The 15144-nt window shown below is 36.7% G+C and overlaps 1 protein-coding gene across 7 annotated transcripts in view; it reads right to left on the bottom strand.

Annotated features, from left to right (window-relative positions):
* The window catches only part of ATP11A (ATPase phospholipid transporting 11A), a 138528-nt gene that overhangs the window by 17486 nt on the left and 105898 nt on the right, over window positions 1-15144 (bottom strand). For 5 of the 7 annotated variants that reach the window (XR_008462330.1, XM_054162851.1, XM_054162849.1 and 2 more), the window contains exons 18-26: window positions 14739-14920; window positions 13983-14234; window positions 9036-9210; window positions 7728-7830; window positions 7336-7481; window positions 6639-6698; window positions 5040-5167; window positions 3163-3298; window positions 2593-2616 (exon numbers count right to left, since the gene is read on the bottom strand). Coding sequence is in view for 5 of the 7 variants with exons in the window: in XM_054162851.1 (XP_054018826.1) it covers window positions 2593-2616; window positions 3163-3298; window positions 5040-5167; window positions 6639-6698; window positions 7336-7481; window positions 7728-7830; window positions 9036-9210; window positions 13983-14234; window positions 14739-14920 (1206 nt within the window). In the remaining 2 variants the exon portion in view is untranslated. The remainder of the gene's footprint in view (window positions 1-2592; window positions 2617-3162; window positions 3299-5039; window positions 5168-6638; window positions 6699-7335; window positions 7482-7727; window positions 7831-9035; window positions 9211-13982; window positions 14235-14738; window positions 14921-15144) is intronic. The other 2 variants (XR_008462331.1, XM_054162854.1) reach the window with 1 other exon arrangement.

Raw genomic sequence — 15144 nt, forward strand, 5'->3', positions numbered from 1 at the left:
CAAGAAGGGCAGAAAGCCTTCATCATTTTGACCTTTTACTTTGATATGCAATATAATAATACTATAGGCTCATGCTTTTGATACAGTATTTTGTGTGTCTTTAAAAAAATCAGTGCAGTTAAAACTGGACAGGAATTTGGTTCTGGAACTTCACACTATGTTATTTCCTGACTTTCTTCTTGCAGTTACATTTTACAGCACTCAATCGTATCTGGCATCTCTCAGAGAGCCTGCTGTCCATTTATGTGTACTGAGTAGATGTTTCCAATGTATTTCCAATCAAAGCAGCTAGATTAAATACAAATGTTGAAACAACTTTCATCTGTCTCTTTGTCAGGCTAGATAGAAAGCATCAGGCTTCAACCAAACCCTTCACCTACCCATCTTTTTAACTCAGGAAACAAACCCATAGCACACCGACACCTGACTCCACAAGGCTACTAATTTGGTACAGAAAAAGGTAAGCAGAGCAATTAGGGATGGTACAAGTTACAGAACACCACAATTTATTTTCAGCATTGAGTATCTCAAGGTACTACTCCTGTCTTCAAGCTACGAGTCATTCTTTTGGAAGTCTGTCAGCATCTAGTTCATTAACAGATATTTTTCTATGCTGTGCTCCCAGCCTACCAAAGACCTTTCCTTGTGCAACTTTACCTATTGATCTTCCATGTTTCAATTGATCATTCTATTCACTTATCTTCCTTCCTGTTATTTGGTTTTCCACATTCTGTTACTCCTTTTAACTAAGTTTCTCCCATCTATCTCTGAACCCACCCTTAACAATTACATTTCATCCACTCCTCAAAGGTTAACATGAACATTAAAAAGACAACACCAAAACCTAAACAACCAAACAAAAAAATCCACCACACAGGAAATACATTTCATTATATGGGTAAACAAGGACAACATTTACAATTACTTCTACAATGCCTTCTTTTCTTCTTACCTTCCTCATGTCTCCAACTACATGTTTTTACACCACCAACCATGATGTCATGGCCAAAGCAGAAGACCATACACAAAGCAGTATCACAAATTAATAGCAATTAATAAGAGAAATTCTTGGCATCTTAGTTTTTTTGTTACCAAGAAATGACTGATGCAGGCATTTATGAAGTAAATACCAGAGATTAAAACTACACTTCCCCCTTATTGCAGTAACATCACCCTACAGCATGCAGTTTCAACCAAATTTTCAAACACTGAGAAGCATCCTGCAGGAGAGTTATGTTTGAAAGCAAGCTTAATGGGATGTAAATTTTAGTCTGACATAGGCATCAGTCTAAGTGAAACAGACGATTTTCTTAACTTTTTACTGGTTTTGCAATGCTGGCGACTAGTTCACTAAAGAAGAGAAAGAAGTATCAGGGTTTTCTGCTTCAACACCCATTTTACCAAACTGGCACCCAACCTCAATCATCATACATCATTTATGTATTAGTGTTACCTTCAGCCCTTTTATCCCCTTTCCTACCTTTTCCCCGTGCCACAAAAGCACGTTGTTGCTTTTCAAATCTTCAAGTATTTCATTGACTTTTCACAGATGTGAGCATAATTTAAATACTTGGAAATAACTATTAACACCAACTAGTATTCACATGTGCATGAACTCGCCTATGTATTTCTGACTATTCCTGAACTCTAACACTTTCAAGCCTTTAAATTCAAAATTGCAACTCAATGTGTGTTTTATTCATACACACAAGCACACATGCTGAATAGTGTTTAATGTTCATACCCACACTGACAGTCAAGACTCAGAATGTCTCATCAAACAACACATTTCAACATGAAATATTAATACAGATATCTAGTTATAGATATAAACATTCAAAATGTGAAAACTAGCCACTAGTCTGGCTTCAGAGCTTTATCAAGAAGAACTTGATTCAATGTGGGCAACAGAAGTAGACTCAAATTCCAGAAAGGAACACAATTAGAATATTTGCAATACAAACCTTTTACAAATGTGCACAGTTATGAGAAGTCTAATATTCAGATCTATATATGGTGATATAGAGTTCTGAGCATCTAACAGAGAGCATTAACAGTACCAGGGAAAGAAGTGCTGCACTGTACAGTTAAGTCTAATGGAAAAGCGTTCTGTCCTTAGAAAAGCTCTAACAAGTGTTCTCTCACACACTAGAAGTTTATCTCCTTGATAGATGTCACAGTGTTGTAATGACATTTGAATGCTTCACCTCTAGCAAACATGTAGGTTACATGTACGCAACAGAATTGTGCACAGTTTGTTCTCTCTCTCACTTTGATGGTTTTGTTTAAAGCCATTCAATGGCAGAGAAGAGTCAGCAATAGAATGTAGGTTACAGAAAAGCACAGAACAAAATAACAAAATGCAAGGAAGCAAAAACCTTACTGATTTTTTTAAATTCATGGCTCTTTATCCCACCTCTTATATCTTACACCCTACAGTATTTATAAAGTAGCACAACAGAACATTTCTATCTACAGGTTTAAGTGGTACTTTGAAGTAACTACAGGAAGTATTTAACTGCTCTTTAACACCTTAATTAAAGAACAGTGAAAGGTGAAATGGGTATCATGACAAATCCACAACAGTCTTACCATGTGAGTGCTGGTTGTCATTAGCTGAGGATAGGAAGAGAAGCAAGTAGCAAAAGGAAAAAAAAGCACACAAATAAAACAGAACAAAATATCAATGTGTAAAATAAACAAAACGCAAAAGTACTAAAATTAGCATTCATGTGACTGAAAAGCAAGTAGACAGAGATTATTTTAGGCTGCCATATGCAAAAAATAAAGTATTTAAAATCTTGTAATATGTAAAGGTTTTATAATCATTACAGCTATTCTACCAAGAGTCCTTTGGTATTTTAATCAGAGACTCATCAGATGCATGTTAAGCATGAAACAGGAAGTTACGATGTAAATTCTGAAGGAATACTTGGAGTTCGCAGTACACACATTTCTCCTAATTTGTCTCTACTCCTATACCTTTGTTTACTGATATTCTTATTGCATAGTTGACTTTGCTATAATAGATACCCCATCTATCTCACCATAACTCATAAAACAGTTACCATCTGTGCCGGAAATTTTGAAGAAAACAATTAAAACTATGTTCATAGCACCATCACCATTAAAAAAAATTACCTCATCAAAACTGACACTAACCTGTCCATTGCTGGTCACAATTGTGTTTTCAAACAGGAAATAGGCACCAAAGAAAAATACCACAGCATCAAACACTCCTAGGAATGTCCAATAAATAAATACACGCCAGCGCAGCAAAGCATTCTTGGCAACATCTCTGTACAAAACAAGATAATGTGCATTCGTTATCAGCATATTCAAAGATCATACACAAATGATGTCACTCATGTCGTTTTTTGAAGGAAAAACAATGGAAAGACTGCTTGCAAACCCACTGGATTTCCACGTGACAACTGTGTCCTTCCCGAATGGCTGCCCTCTCCCCCGCCTTTAATTTTTCCTAAGTCCTCTTAACCACTGACTGTAATTCTGGTTATTTCAACTGTATTAAAAAACTCCCCTGGCCATTTATTTTTCAATTACTTTATAGAAGATGTCTGTTTTGCAGTATGTGCTGTGCATGTGATGATCCACTGTAGATTTTAAATAGAAACACTAGAGGTCTCTGGAGACTTTGCTTTATTTCTCATTAGGTACTTTTATACAGAATACTGTAACAAAACAAAACACTAATTTGATGTGGAACATGTGAACAAGGATTTTGCAGTTCAGTGGAAACTGAATGGTACTTCTTGATTGTTTTCACAGAAAACTCACAAAGACTGGTCTAAACAGACTTGTGCATTTTCTGACTGCAGAAAAGTTAAAATATTACAGTTTTAGTTCTCGCCCACAGAACAAGTACATATCAACTAAGGCATAGATCATAAAACATATCAGAACACAGTTAAATGAAAACCCTGAATGATAGGAACATTTACTACCAACCAGTACCTTCACCATATGTACTTTAAAGACCATCTGATGACCATATGAAGTAATGTCTTCCCACAGATTACCCATATACAGTGCAAACCCATACATGGCTAACAATAACCTCGTCTCAGAACAGTTGCATTACTGCTTAGCAATAGACTGTGTTGGACATATCAAAAATCAAATGTCTCTGACCAAACCACCTCTGCCAGCTTTCAAAAAGAAAAAGTCAGTGACTGCTTCTAACATGAAAACATTTAAAATATTGAAGAGAAAAGAAAGAGGAGAGTGTGTGTTTGGGTTTCAACAATAATACCTCATATTCCTTTTTAATTTCTTGGGTGAAAACATATCACTTATTTATTTTTTATATATAACATATCACTTATTATATTATTACATACTTATTATGTATTGATTAAACTTTGAGCACCTCACATCACCTCTCAAAAAAACATTTTCACTCTATCTGCAGCTGTTTCCACTGCCCAAAATATTCTAGTTTTGTACATGAAACAAAACTGGGCACTGTTCCCAGTTTAGATGGCCACATGCTGTTAATTGGCAGCAACTGTATTTCAAGCAGCTAAGAATCACCGTTTCAGTGCACAGAAGAGAGTCAACAATATGCAGATGACAATATTGAACACCACATAGAACACATCTTATGATACAATACTCCACTGCTCAGTCCTCTTTTCTTCCAGAATAAAACTTGTAGACCAAAGAAACAGTAAGTTTTCAATATTTTAAAACACATCTTTCCCCCATGGCTGAAGAAAATAGAGAATACTAAAACAAATCACATTTTGATTTGTAAAACAGTAATTTCTATTTTGCTCTCATTCATTAATGTGGCAAATGAATGCTGTGCATGGCAATATGCAAATATACATATAAAAATATACATGTGCCTACTGCAGTTTTACAAACTGTGCATGTGGTCCTCAATCCTCCTGTTGCACTATATCTCATTTTCTACTGCAACCCTGCCCAGAAATCCTGAGGACTTTGGTTATAAACAGAAATAACTATTTTGTCACTGAACTGTCAGACTTTAGGGTATAATAAATTAATTTTACCTGTATAGGGAAGGCTCTCTCTTGAGTGTGTCTGCACTGACATGTTGTTCCATTAGACCATACAAGAGGATAGGAAGGGAAGTGAAGCTGATATTGTACAGTGTTAGATACGCAGTATCATATAAAGTCTGTAGGTGAAAAAGTTAAATCAGTTAGTTTTAATTTAAAAACACTACATGACACTTGATTTTAAAAGGAATGAGTCAATGTCAGAAATAAACAAAGCTATATCCCTTCACAATGGAGGCAAAATATAAACAGCTACTAACTGATATAAGCCAAAACTCAGCAATTCTGGAAGACAAAGTCAACTAAAGATCAATTTAATACATGTATCAGCACCTCCTATTATCATTTCCACTCTAAGATCAACTCCCAGCTACCCAAACTGAACAACAGCAGATTCCTGGAGAGGCAGGAATTCCCCACTGGCACACCCACCCCCTGTATCTCCTCTATGTCTGTATAAGATGGATACACATAGGGAGCACAGGGGAGGACTTCAGAGGTACTTCAGCTGTGGATGACTGCAGTGAGCTGTACAAACAGCCCAACATGTCTTTGATCCTTCTTCTCTCTAAACTACTTTTCCATGTATGTTTCAACATTGTAACTGGCACTCAAACAATCCTTTTATGGAGTGATGTGTTATTTCCCAAAACCAATTTGGTGATCCTTTATGACATAAAAATTGCTTTCAAGAACTTCCTTTTTTTGGGTTCAGAATTACATTTAGCATTTAAAATATCAGGAAATTAAACTACACTTTTTATGAACACATGCCTTCACATCTAAATCCTCCTAATAATGCTTGATAAAAACCTACAAAGTTTTCAGGAGTCATTTGAAATGAAAATGTCCCTTTTAGTTCTCATGGAACTTTCAAGACATTCCACAAATTCAAAGCAATAGTACAATTTTCTCCCAATTAAATCCTCCTCTTGTCCAATTTAATCCTGAAAGCTTAATCCTCTTTTTGTCTAAGTTGGATCATCCAGTTCCTTGCCTTTTTTTTTTCCCCTCTTTCATTCAGAAGAAAGAAAGATTTTCCTGTACAAAGGAGATGAGAGGAAGAGGAAAACAAATAAACAAAAACCTAGGAAGGAGAATACTGATGCTCTCCTGAATGATGGCACTTTCTGATGAATAGCAGTTCACTTTCCCTCTGTGTCTATTTTCCCTTTTCAACTAACTGAATGCTGCTATTTGTCTGAAGTTTGCAATTCATATTGGCACACGACAGAGATGACTACTTTACTCTTCCACTTTCATCCTACATGAATTCACAGTCGTCTCTACCTATGTTAGTTTAAACCTAACAGAATCCACATTTCCCACAGCCGATTCACTTTCTACTGCTATTTCAAAATGTTGGGTTCCTGTATTCTTGGACTTTGAAAATAACACAGCTTTTATGACAATTCTGAAAAATGAATCACCACTGCAAACTGTATGAACCAGATGTGATGCTCTTCTCTTTACTATGTGTAGATTAATCCAGAAATTTGCTTGCAAAACAGGCACAGTATTAAAGGATCCCTTTTTTAAACAAAAATTGCCAAAGAGGAAATCTGTCAGTAAGGGAAAAAGAAAACCAACCTGTTGTGAAAATCCACAGAAGAACTGATATAAAAACTGAGGAAAAATGAAGCAGACATTCTGAAAGACAAAGTGACATAGATGTCAAGTGAAATACAAACACTAATTTATATGCTGTGCAATGCTACAACTACATTTATCATAGTTTTATAACACTAGTAATACTAAACACTGAAGGAACAGTACAAAGAAAATTTTAAGATGTTTGGCCCCAAATTACATCCTAGCTACATATAGTCAAACACTAAGACCTTGAATTCTCTTTCCATAATCTTCATTGCTCATTGAAAGAACTTAGATTGGATCCCAACAAAACTGCCTAAACATTGTAAAATTCCTCCACCTACACTATCCCAAAGAACTTAGAAACTGATGTAAATTAAGTTATGCTAAGTTCTCAAGTACTATTTTGAACGTGATGTGAAAGACCACTATAGAGGCAACCCAGAAGGTATTGAAAGTAAGTAGAACAGTCTATGACGGCATTTTTAAGAGAGAGAAGAGGGGTTCAAAGAAAAGACAAAACCATTTTTACATTTGGATAGATATAGATCACAGAATATTTTTCAGCATTGCATCTGACACTCAACAAAATCTCTTCAGGGAATTACCGCTTTATTTTTGTACCACTGCATATAATTAGATATTACCATGCAAGCTTTTCAGATTTACAGAAGTAGAATAAACATTTTCCTACCTTATAAAAGAAGTATTGCACAAGTTCAGATATCCTAACATAATAAAAATGCCCATGGACAAGCAACATTTTTTTCAAATGTTTAAATTTAGGTATTGCATAGTCACTGTTTCTTGCTGCTTGACGACCTTCTTTGCCAATAATTCCTATTAAAAAAAGATGATGAAGCTGTTTAGTAACTGAAGAACTATTTCAAAGACTTTTAAAAAAAAATATATTAACAATATAAGAGATCTAAAAAGAGATCACCACTGTATCTCAAAATTTCTGGGGTAAATTCACTGAAAGTTGTCTATAACATGTATACTCTGGTTCTCTGAGACTGCCAGTTTTTAAGAAGGAAATATTATTTGTCCTTTCACTTGAATGAATATTATAAAAAACACACTTACCTATACCAACATGTGCTTCTAGTATCATACTGACATCATTTGCTCCATCACCAATTGCTAATGTGATAGGATGCTCCTTTGAGAACTTAATCAATTTTACAACCTGGAAAGAAATGGTATTAAAAACTCATCTCTGGAATGGTTTGCTTATTTTGCATGTATTAATTAATGAAAAAGTACCAACCACAATCATGTAAACTGTTCAGTGAAAGGACACAAAGCCATTAACTAATGCAACTGCTATACACAAAGATCACAGTAATATCTTTGCACTAAAAGTATTTGTTCCAAATACAAAATAACATTTTTTCAAATACTTCCAAACTACTTTTGAGAGAGATGGACAAGAGGAAGGAAGAGCAGAAGAAAGGACAGTGCTGTGTAAGTGCATTAGTAAATTAAAACGGTTCAGACAGAGCATAAAATTTCAAAGAAATACTGAAACTAAAAATGGAAAGATTCTGCTTTCTTAACTGTGCTGACTTCCACTTTCTTAAATAGCAAGGATAATAGGATTCTGTATTTATCTAAACACCACTGACATAGAAACTGTCCAACAATTCAACTTCAAATCTTTCCGTTATAAACAACCACCCCATAAATTTGGTACCAAGTCAGCTGCAACTACAAACACAGGTAAGTGCCAGCTAAATAAATTAATTTGTTAAAATGAGTCAGGGTTATGTATGCTATCACTCAGAACTGAGAAAAAGACGTGATAGTTTGAAAGGAAAAAAACCAAGTGTATATTCCAATGTTTGTTTCCATTAAAAGTTCATCAGCGATACTGAGATGTTTCATTAATGGAAGGATATGTTTTTACTTGATATAACCTATCATACTTAAAAATTATAATGCACAGATTTTTTTTTTTTGGTCTGGATTATTCTTTCTTGGCTTCCCACTTACATTAAAAATACAGAAGAAATAATGAATTATGTAGGTTCCTGTAGTTTCAAGAGATAGCAGACTATTCAAAGCTCACTAGGTTAAAAAGGAAGCAACTAGTCCAGTTCATTAAATATGTTCATTTATCAGCATGTACCAACCATAAAACTTGTACAATATGTACATAAATCAAATGCAGGTGCACAGCTGGGTGCCATTTTAACATGCCATTATCTAAATTGCTTGCCAGTAGAAATTTTACCCTTGTGCCTTTTTGTTGTTGCTTTCTTCATTTTAGAAGATACAAAAGTGAACGGTAACCTACTATTTGAAGTTACCATACTAAGTCATACAGAATATTAACTGTCAATATTTACAGATGTGCACAGCTAACAAGCAATTACAAAACTAAATACAAACCTGTGCTTTCTGCAGAGGTGCCATTCGACAGCATAACACCGCACTGCAATTCCTGCAGATTTCAAGAAAGAGCTCTCTATAGTTACCAGAGCTCCCATCTTGTCTTGGTTTCATTATTAATGATAAAGCTGCTCCATCAATAATTAAACCATAATCTTGCATATCAGTTGAAAGCCTGTTTAGAGATAAAATATAAACTAAGAGTCACTGTAACATTCTCAGACATTTTCAATTTGGCAACAGTGAAAGTTAATGAATGACAAAATAGTGAGTGTGTAACTCTGCAAAATTAATATACTTCCACAGGGAATTCCTTATATAGGATTGCTACTTATGACATTTTAAGATTCAGTATTGTTGAACATATGTAGTGCTTCACCATTTCACAGAAAAAATACTTATACTTCAGTGACTTGACCAGTGAGTAAGAGTGGATAATTCATGACCTTTCCATTTGGTTTGAAAGGGCTCCAAAACCTGCAAGTAATGGAAACTGAGATGCAGGAGTAAAGTTCATTTTGTAGCACATTTCATAATATAGAAAAGAATAGTTAAGGGGAAAGGCTTTTGGTACCCCAAAACCTGCTTCGATGAGGAAAATATTGTGGGGTTTTGTTCATTTTGTTTTCTAGAAGTCTACATTGAAGTAACTAAATCACACTTGAAGGAAATGCCCTTGTTGGCTTAGAGAGAAAGCCACTGTCTACATGTACAGTATATACATGTCACATTTACTGTGGCATCCAAGTCTGATACAGGTATACCTCTAATTATTATATAAAAATACACTAATTATATACTTATACTTGATACCTCAAAATATTATTATATATATTAATGAACTACTGCATACTTATAATGACTTGGGCATTGCTAAGAGTGCAACCATGGTCGCATGAAGCACAGTTTACCACAACAGCATCTGCTGTGCATCGGAGGAAGTGGTCTGCACTACAAGAGTAGATTTCTGAGGCATCTGAACTAGTTATTTCAGAGCATCCTTTCATTACACAGCAGCCTCAGGCTCCAGTTCAGCAGTAAGTGTTGCACAAACATACACTGAGGTTTATTTGCACTCTGGTCTCCGTGCTCCAAGATTATACTGCTGTGTGTGGGTTTTCAACAAACGTGGTTTCACCAGGACCAATGTTTGTGAGGCAAACACCATATATATAGTATTAATGTATTTTAAGCATCTCTATATTCACTGTTAGAATACAAGGTGGTTTGACAAATAATATAAAGTACTGTAAACTATACTTAGTAATGCTTCATAGGTATTTTCGGCACAAATTGGGCAGTACCATTCGTATACCATAATATCAGCCAAAAACATATGAAGTTCAGGCAGTGTACTGAATGTTTGATGTATTCTAGTGAAAGATTTTTTGCCTGAATTAGAACACCCAAGCAGAATACTGCTCTTACTTAGCACATTCTCCAACTCTGGAGTCAAAGACAAAAACTTCTGATGAGTCTTAATGCCCATTGCACAAGATGTTAAACAAACAAGTTTAAACACACCTTGAAAGACATATGGGACTTAAGCTAAGTATGGTACATATGACAAAGAAATATGATTTAACTAAATATACAAACGTTCCTGATGGGACCAATGGGGTTTAAAGTGTAAGCAGAGGTAAGAAAAAGGCTCTGGCCTGGAGTTTCAAGCTGTAACACTCAGAGTTATAGAAACAATAATAACACAAATGTCTGTTTGCTTGTTGTTCCTTTACTAGAAACATATTGCAAATGCATATAAAATGTACTTGCTACCTGCTTCCATATCAAATGGGCACCATTATGCCCAAAAGTCCAGTAACTTCAGAACATCTTAACATTATAAAAATGTTTGAGAGTTCAACTCTTACAGTGGAAAAAGAGAAAATAATGTGTCCCAGCTATGAGGCTTTGAATAAGTAGCCTAATTTACTGCATGTATGAGGCGTAACTTAGGTTAAAATGTTTGGGTTTGTTTTTTTTGTTTTGTTTGGGGGGTTTTGTTGTTGCTGTTGGTTTTGTTTGTTTTGGGTTTTTTGAGTGCTCTTTCATATGTTATTCCATGTTGTGTTTCACTTCTGTATAACTCATACTTGTACAGATTTTGGAAATACACAGAAGTCAAGGATTTATTTATAATTTAGGCACTTTAACTTTGCCTGTGTGCACTTTGGTATACAATAATCTTGGTGCCTGGGAAGACAAATCTGTTACCAGATCAAGCAGGAGGTCAGAACACTTAATACTTTTTCTTTTTTGACATTGATGTAATAGAATCCTACAATGGTAGGAGTTGGAAAGGATCTCTGGAGATCATTGAGTCCAACCCTGCTTGCTAAAGCAGGTTCACAGAGATTAAGTCGCACAGGAATGTGTCCAGGAGAGCCTTGAAGTCTCCAGATGTCTGTGATGCACAGTTCGAGAAGCAACCCACAACTTCACATCCTCTATCTCATGTTGTCCCACAACTGCAGATTCATCAGAAAGCTCAGATCTAATGGACAATTCAATTTTCCTCCATCAATTTCTACAGTTGCTATTTGTAACCCTTAGGGTCTTTGAAATGCCATTCTCTCAGAAAAATCAATTCCCAAAAATACAAGGTGCATTAGGTCCTGTCACAACAGTTATGTTTCTTATTTTTTTTAATGTGGTGGGTTAAAGTTCCCCCCCCAGCATTGATTTTGCCAGATCAATTCATAAGCAAATGAAGCTGTATTTACAAGCAAAAGCTACACTCTACAATGGAATGCAATGAATAAGCACAAAATGTACAGGATTTACAATATTATACAGATATTTACAATTAGCAAACAACACAAAAAATCCCCCAGGTTCCAAGAGAGAAAGGGAAGTGGAGAGAAAAAGCAGTGGGTTAGACTTAGCCAAGGCCAGCCAAAGCACGTTATGTTTCCCAAGCAAAACAAAACAGCCAAGATCAGAAGAGAGATGAGAATTATTATGGTACAGCCCATCTTATTCTATTTGTTTAGAATAATCTTTTGTTTTCCTTTTAACACCCAATAGTAATTTATTTATATTTTTCTACTTTTCTGCTCGAAATCTACAGCTAATTTTAAAGGCATAGCCTAAAACCACACCACCAGAGAAGGAGACTCCATAACCTCACCGGGCAGCCTGTTCCAGTGCTCAGTCACCCTCTAAATAAAGAAGATTCTCCCTAAGTTCTGTGTGTATGAGGCATAACTTACACTATACCTTTTTTTCAGCTTTTTAGTGCTATTTTGTATATTATTCCACATTATAATAATAAACCAGGTTGGAAGAAACCTTCAAGATCATCGTGTCCAACCCCTCAACCAATCCAACCCACCTAAACTAAGCCATGGCACCAAGCACCCCATCAAGTCTCCTCCTGAACACCTCCAATGATGGTGACTCCACCACCTCCCCAGGCAGCCCATTCCAATGGGCAATCACTCTCTCTGTATAGAACTTTTTCCTAATATCCAACCTAAACCTCCCCTGGCACAGCCTGAGACTGAGTCCTCTTGTTCTGGTACTGGCTGCCTGGGAGAAGAGACCAACATCCACCTGTCTACGACCTCCCTTCAGGTAGTTGTAGAGAGCAATAAGGTCACCCCTGAGTCTCCTCTTCTCCAGGCTAAGCAACCCCAGCTCCCTCAGCCTCTCCTCATAGGGCTTGTGTTCCAAACCCCTCACCAACTTTGTTGCCCTTCTCTGGACTCATTCCAGCAAGTCAACCTCCTTCCTAAACTGAGGGGCCCAGAACTGGACACAGTACTCAAGGTGCGGCCTAACCAGTGCAGCGTACAGGGGCAGAATGACCTCCCTGCTCCTGCTGGCCACACTGTTCCTGATGCAGACCAGGATGCCATTGGCCCTCTTGGCTGCCTGGGCACACTGCAGGCTCATGTTCAGCCTATCATCGACCAGTATGTCTCACTTCTGTGTATTTTCAAAATCTGTACAAGTGTATGTATACAGAAGTCAAGGATTTACTTATAAGTTAGGGCACTTTCAGTACTTTTATGCACACCAGAAGAGTTGGCACTATGATGTTGCTTGTCACTTGTCTGTAAATGGATCACACTTTTCACTAGAACGAGGGCCATACACTGTTGCACTCTGTGGTCGCCATAATAACAAGAAAGTCAAATCACATACTAACTCTGATTACAGGATTATATCTGCCTCCTTTTAAAAGTATTTTGCTTTAGCATCATTTTTCCCAACAAGTGGAAAAATATACCTATTTACAATGTCAGTCGTGATTTTTGTTTTAATATAAAAAAGCAGTACCAGAAATCAGTTAGAGAAAAACACATGGCTGTGAAATTTTAAGCTTATGCGAAAAAAAAGCTTATAATTAATTTCCATACAATAACTCACACTAACAACATGTAATGGGTTGGGGCAGACCCCCTCCCCACCACAGGCAGAAATAACGACTCAGGCAAACGGATTGCAAAAGTGATGAAAGTTTAAATAGAAAGCAGTGAATGTTACAGAAAACCCAAAGCGCAGTGACAAAGAAAGATCCCATCCCCACCTGAGGGTGCATCCAAAACCCCCAGGGCTCCTTCTTCCCCCTCCCTCTGCTGGGCTAGTCTCAGCTGGCCAGGCCTGAGACTGCCCATCCCCCTGTGGCCTTAGGCCCAATCAGGCCCATGGCCGGGAGATCTCTCCCCCAGTTACCAAGTCTCGGAGAGGGAAGGAAAGAGGAAGTGCCAGACCCCACCGCAAAATTTATAGTGGTGCAAGGGATTATGGTAGAAATACCTAATTTCCTGAGTCCACCCACTGGGATGGACTTCTGGACACAGGAAACACCCCTGTGGCAGAGGGCACCCAGCCCAGACTACGACACAACAAAAACTGAAACGTAGAATGTTGATCAATCATTTAGTTTATGAAACGCACAGAACCCCAATTCCTGGCTTGAAAATGCAACTTTTTCCTTACCCTGAGAAAGTATCCCTGGTTAAGCTGCCGTTGTGTCTTAGGACAGTTTTGCTTAAGTCAAAGAGCACATCGTGTAAACTCTGTTCCTCAATTTTCTTTGTGGTAAGCTCAAGTATTTGTGTATTTCTCCGGAAGAGTTTGCAAGCATAGCAAGTAGCTGCAGCAGTCTCCATTTTGTCTCCTGTGAGAACCCAAACTTTAATCCCAGCTTTCTGGAGTGCTTCAATAGTGTCAGCAGCTTTTTCTTGTAGTCTGTGGAAGTCAATGGACAACATGCATTGACAGACTGCTTGGAAATGAGAAATGTAGAGGTCCTTACAGAAACACTTCCACAACCAAATTAAAAAAAAAAACCGTCACTAGAAGTTATCAGATCTACAGATTTTTCCCAAGGTGTAAATCTATAAACATTTAAGGGAGTAGTACATTATAAATTACTAAATTTAACACTTTTGAAGTGCTCCAAGTTTCACCTTTCATGTGTATTGCCTAAAAGACAAAATGCTTCAATCCCCAGAGAAGTATTTCAATTGTAGCACTTCCAGCTAATGCCTTCCAACACTGAAGTACTGCTAATTTATTAAGGTTACCTCCCAATTTTAACATACCATTTTGTAAATTTTAACATACCATTTCCTTAATACTTATTTTGTATCCCTTTCCTCAAAAACTTCCCCACAATTTCATCAATAAGGTATCATATAAAGTGCATGTAAATGGCTTGAATATACTGAGGAAACTCAGAAAGGTACTGACCGATCTTCAACAGCTGTAGCACCAAGTAAAATAAAATCTCTTTCTATCTTCTCATAGGCCTCTGCCAATTTCTTTTCCCTGTCTTGAAGGGCCAACTTTGCATTCTGAAGCAGCTTCTGTGCCTTGCTATATTCTTCTGCTGTGAGCTTTTTATATGCCACACACAATGTTCGCAGTCCCTCCTAAAGAATATAATCAAAACAAACAAAATGTCTCTTACAAAACTCTTCTCAGATTTCTTATTGGTGTTTATGCTAGAAGATTTGGAAAAATAGAATGAATTTACTATTAAGAGTCCCATTACTAACTTTTATGATTAAGTGAGTATAGTACAGTAGGCTATAGGTTAGAAAACGGGTCAGATTGATTCTGTGCGGAAGCAGTTACAACCTGAAGAACAAGACAA

This window comes from Dryobates pubescens, chromosome 7 (genome assembly GCF_014839835.1).
Source record: "Dryobates pubescens isolate bDryPub1 chromosome 7, bDryPub1.pri, whole genome shotgun sequence".
Taxonomy (NCBI): Eukaryota; Metazoa; Chordata; class Aves; order Piciformes; family Picidae; genus Dryobates; species Dryobates pubescens.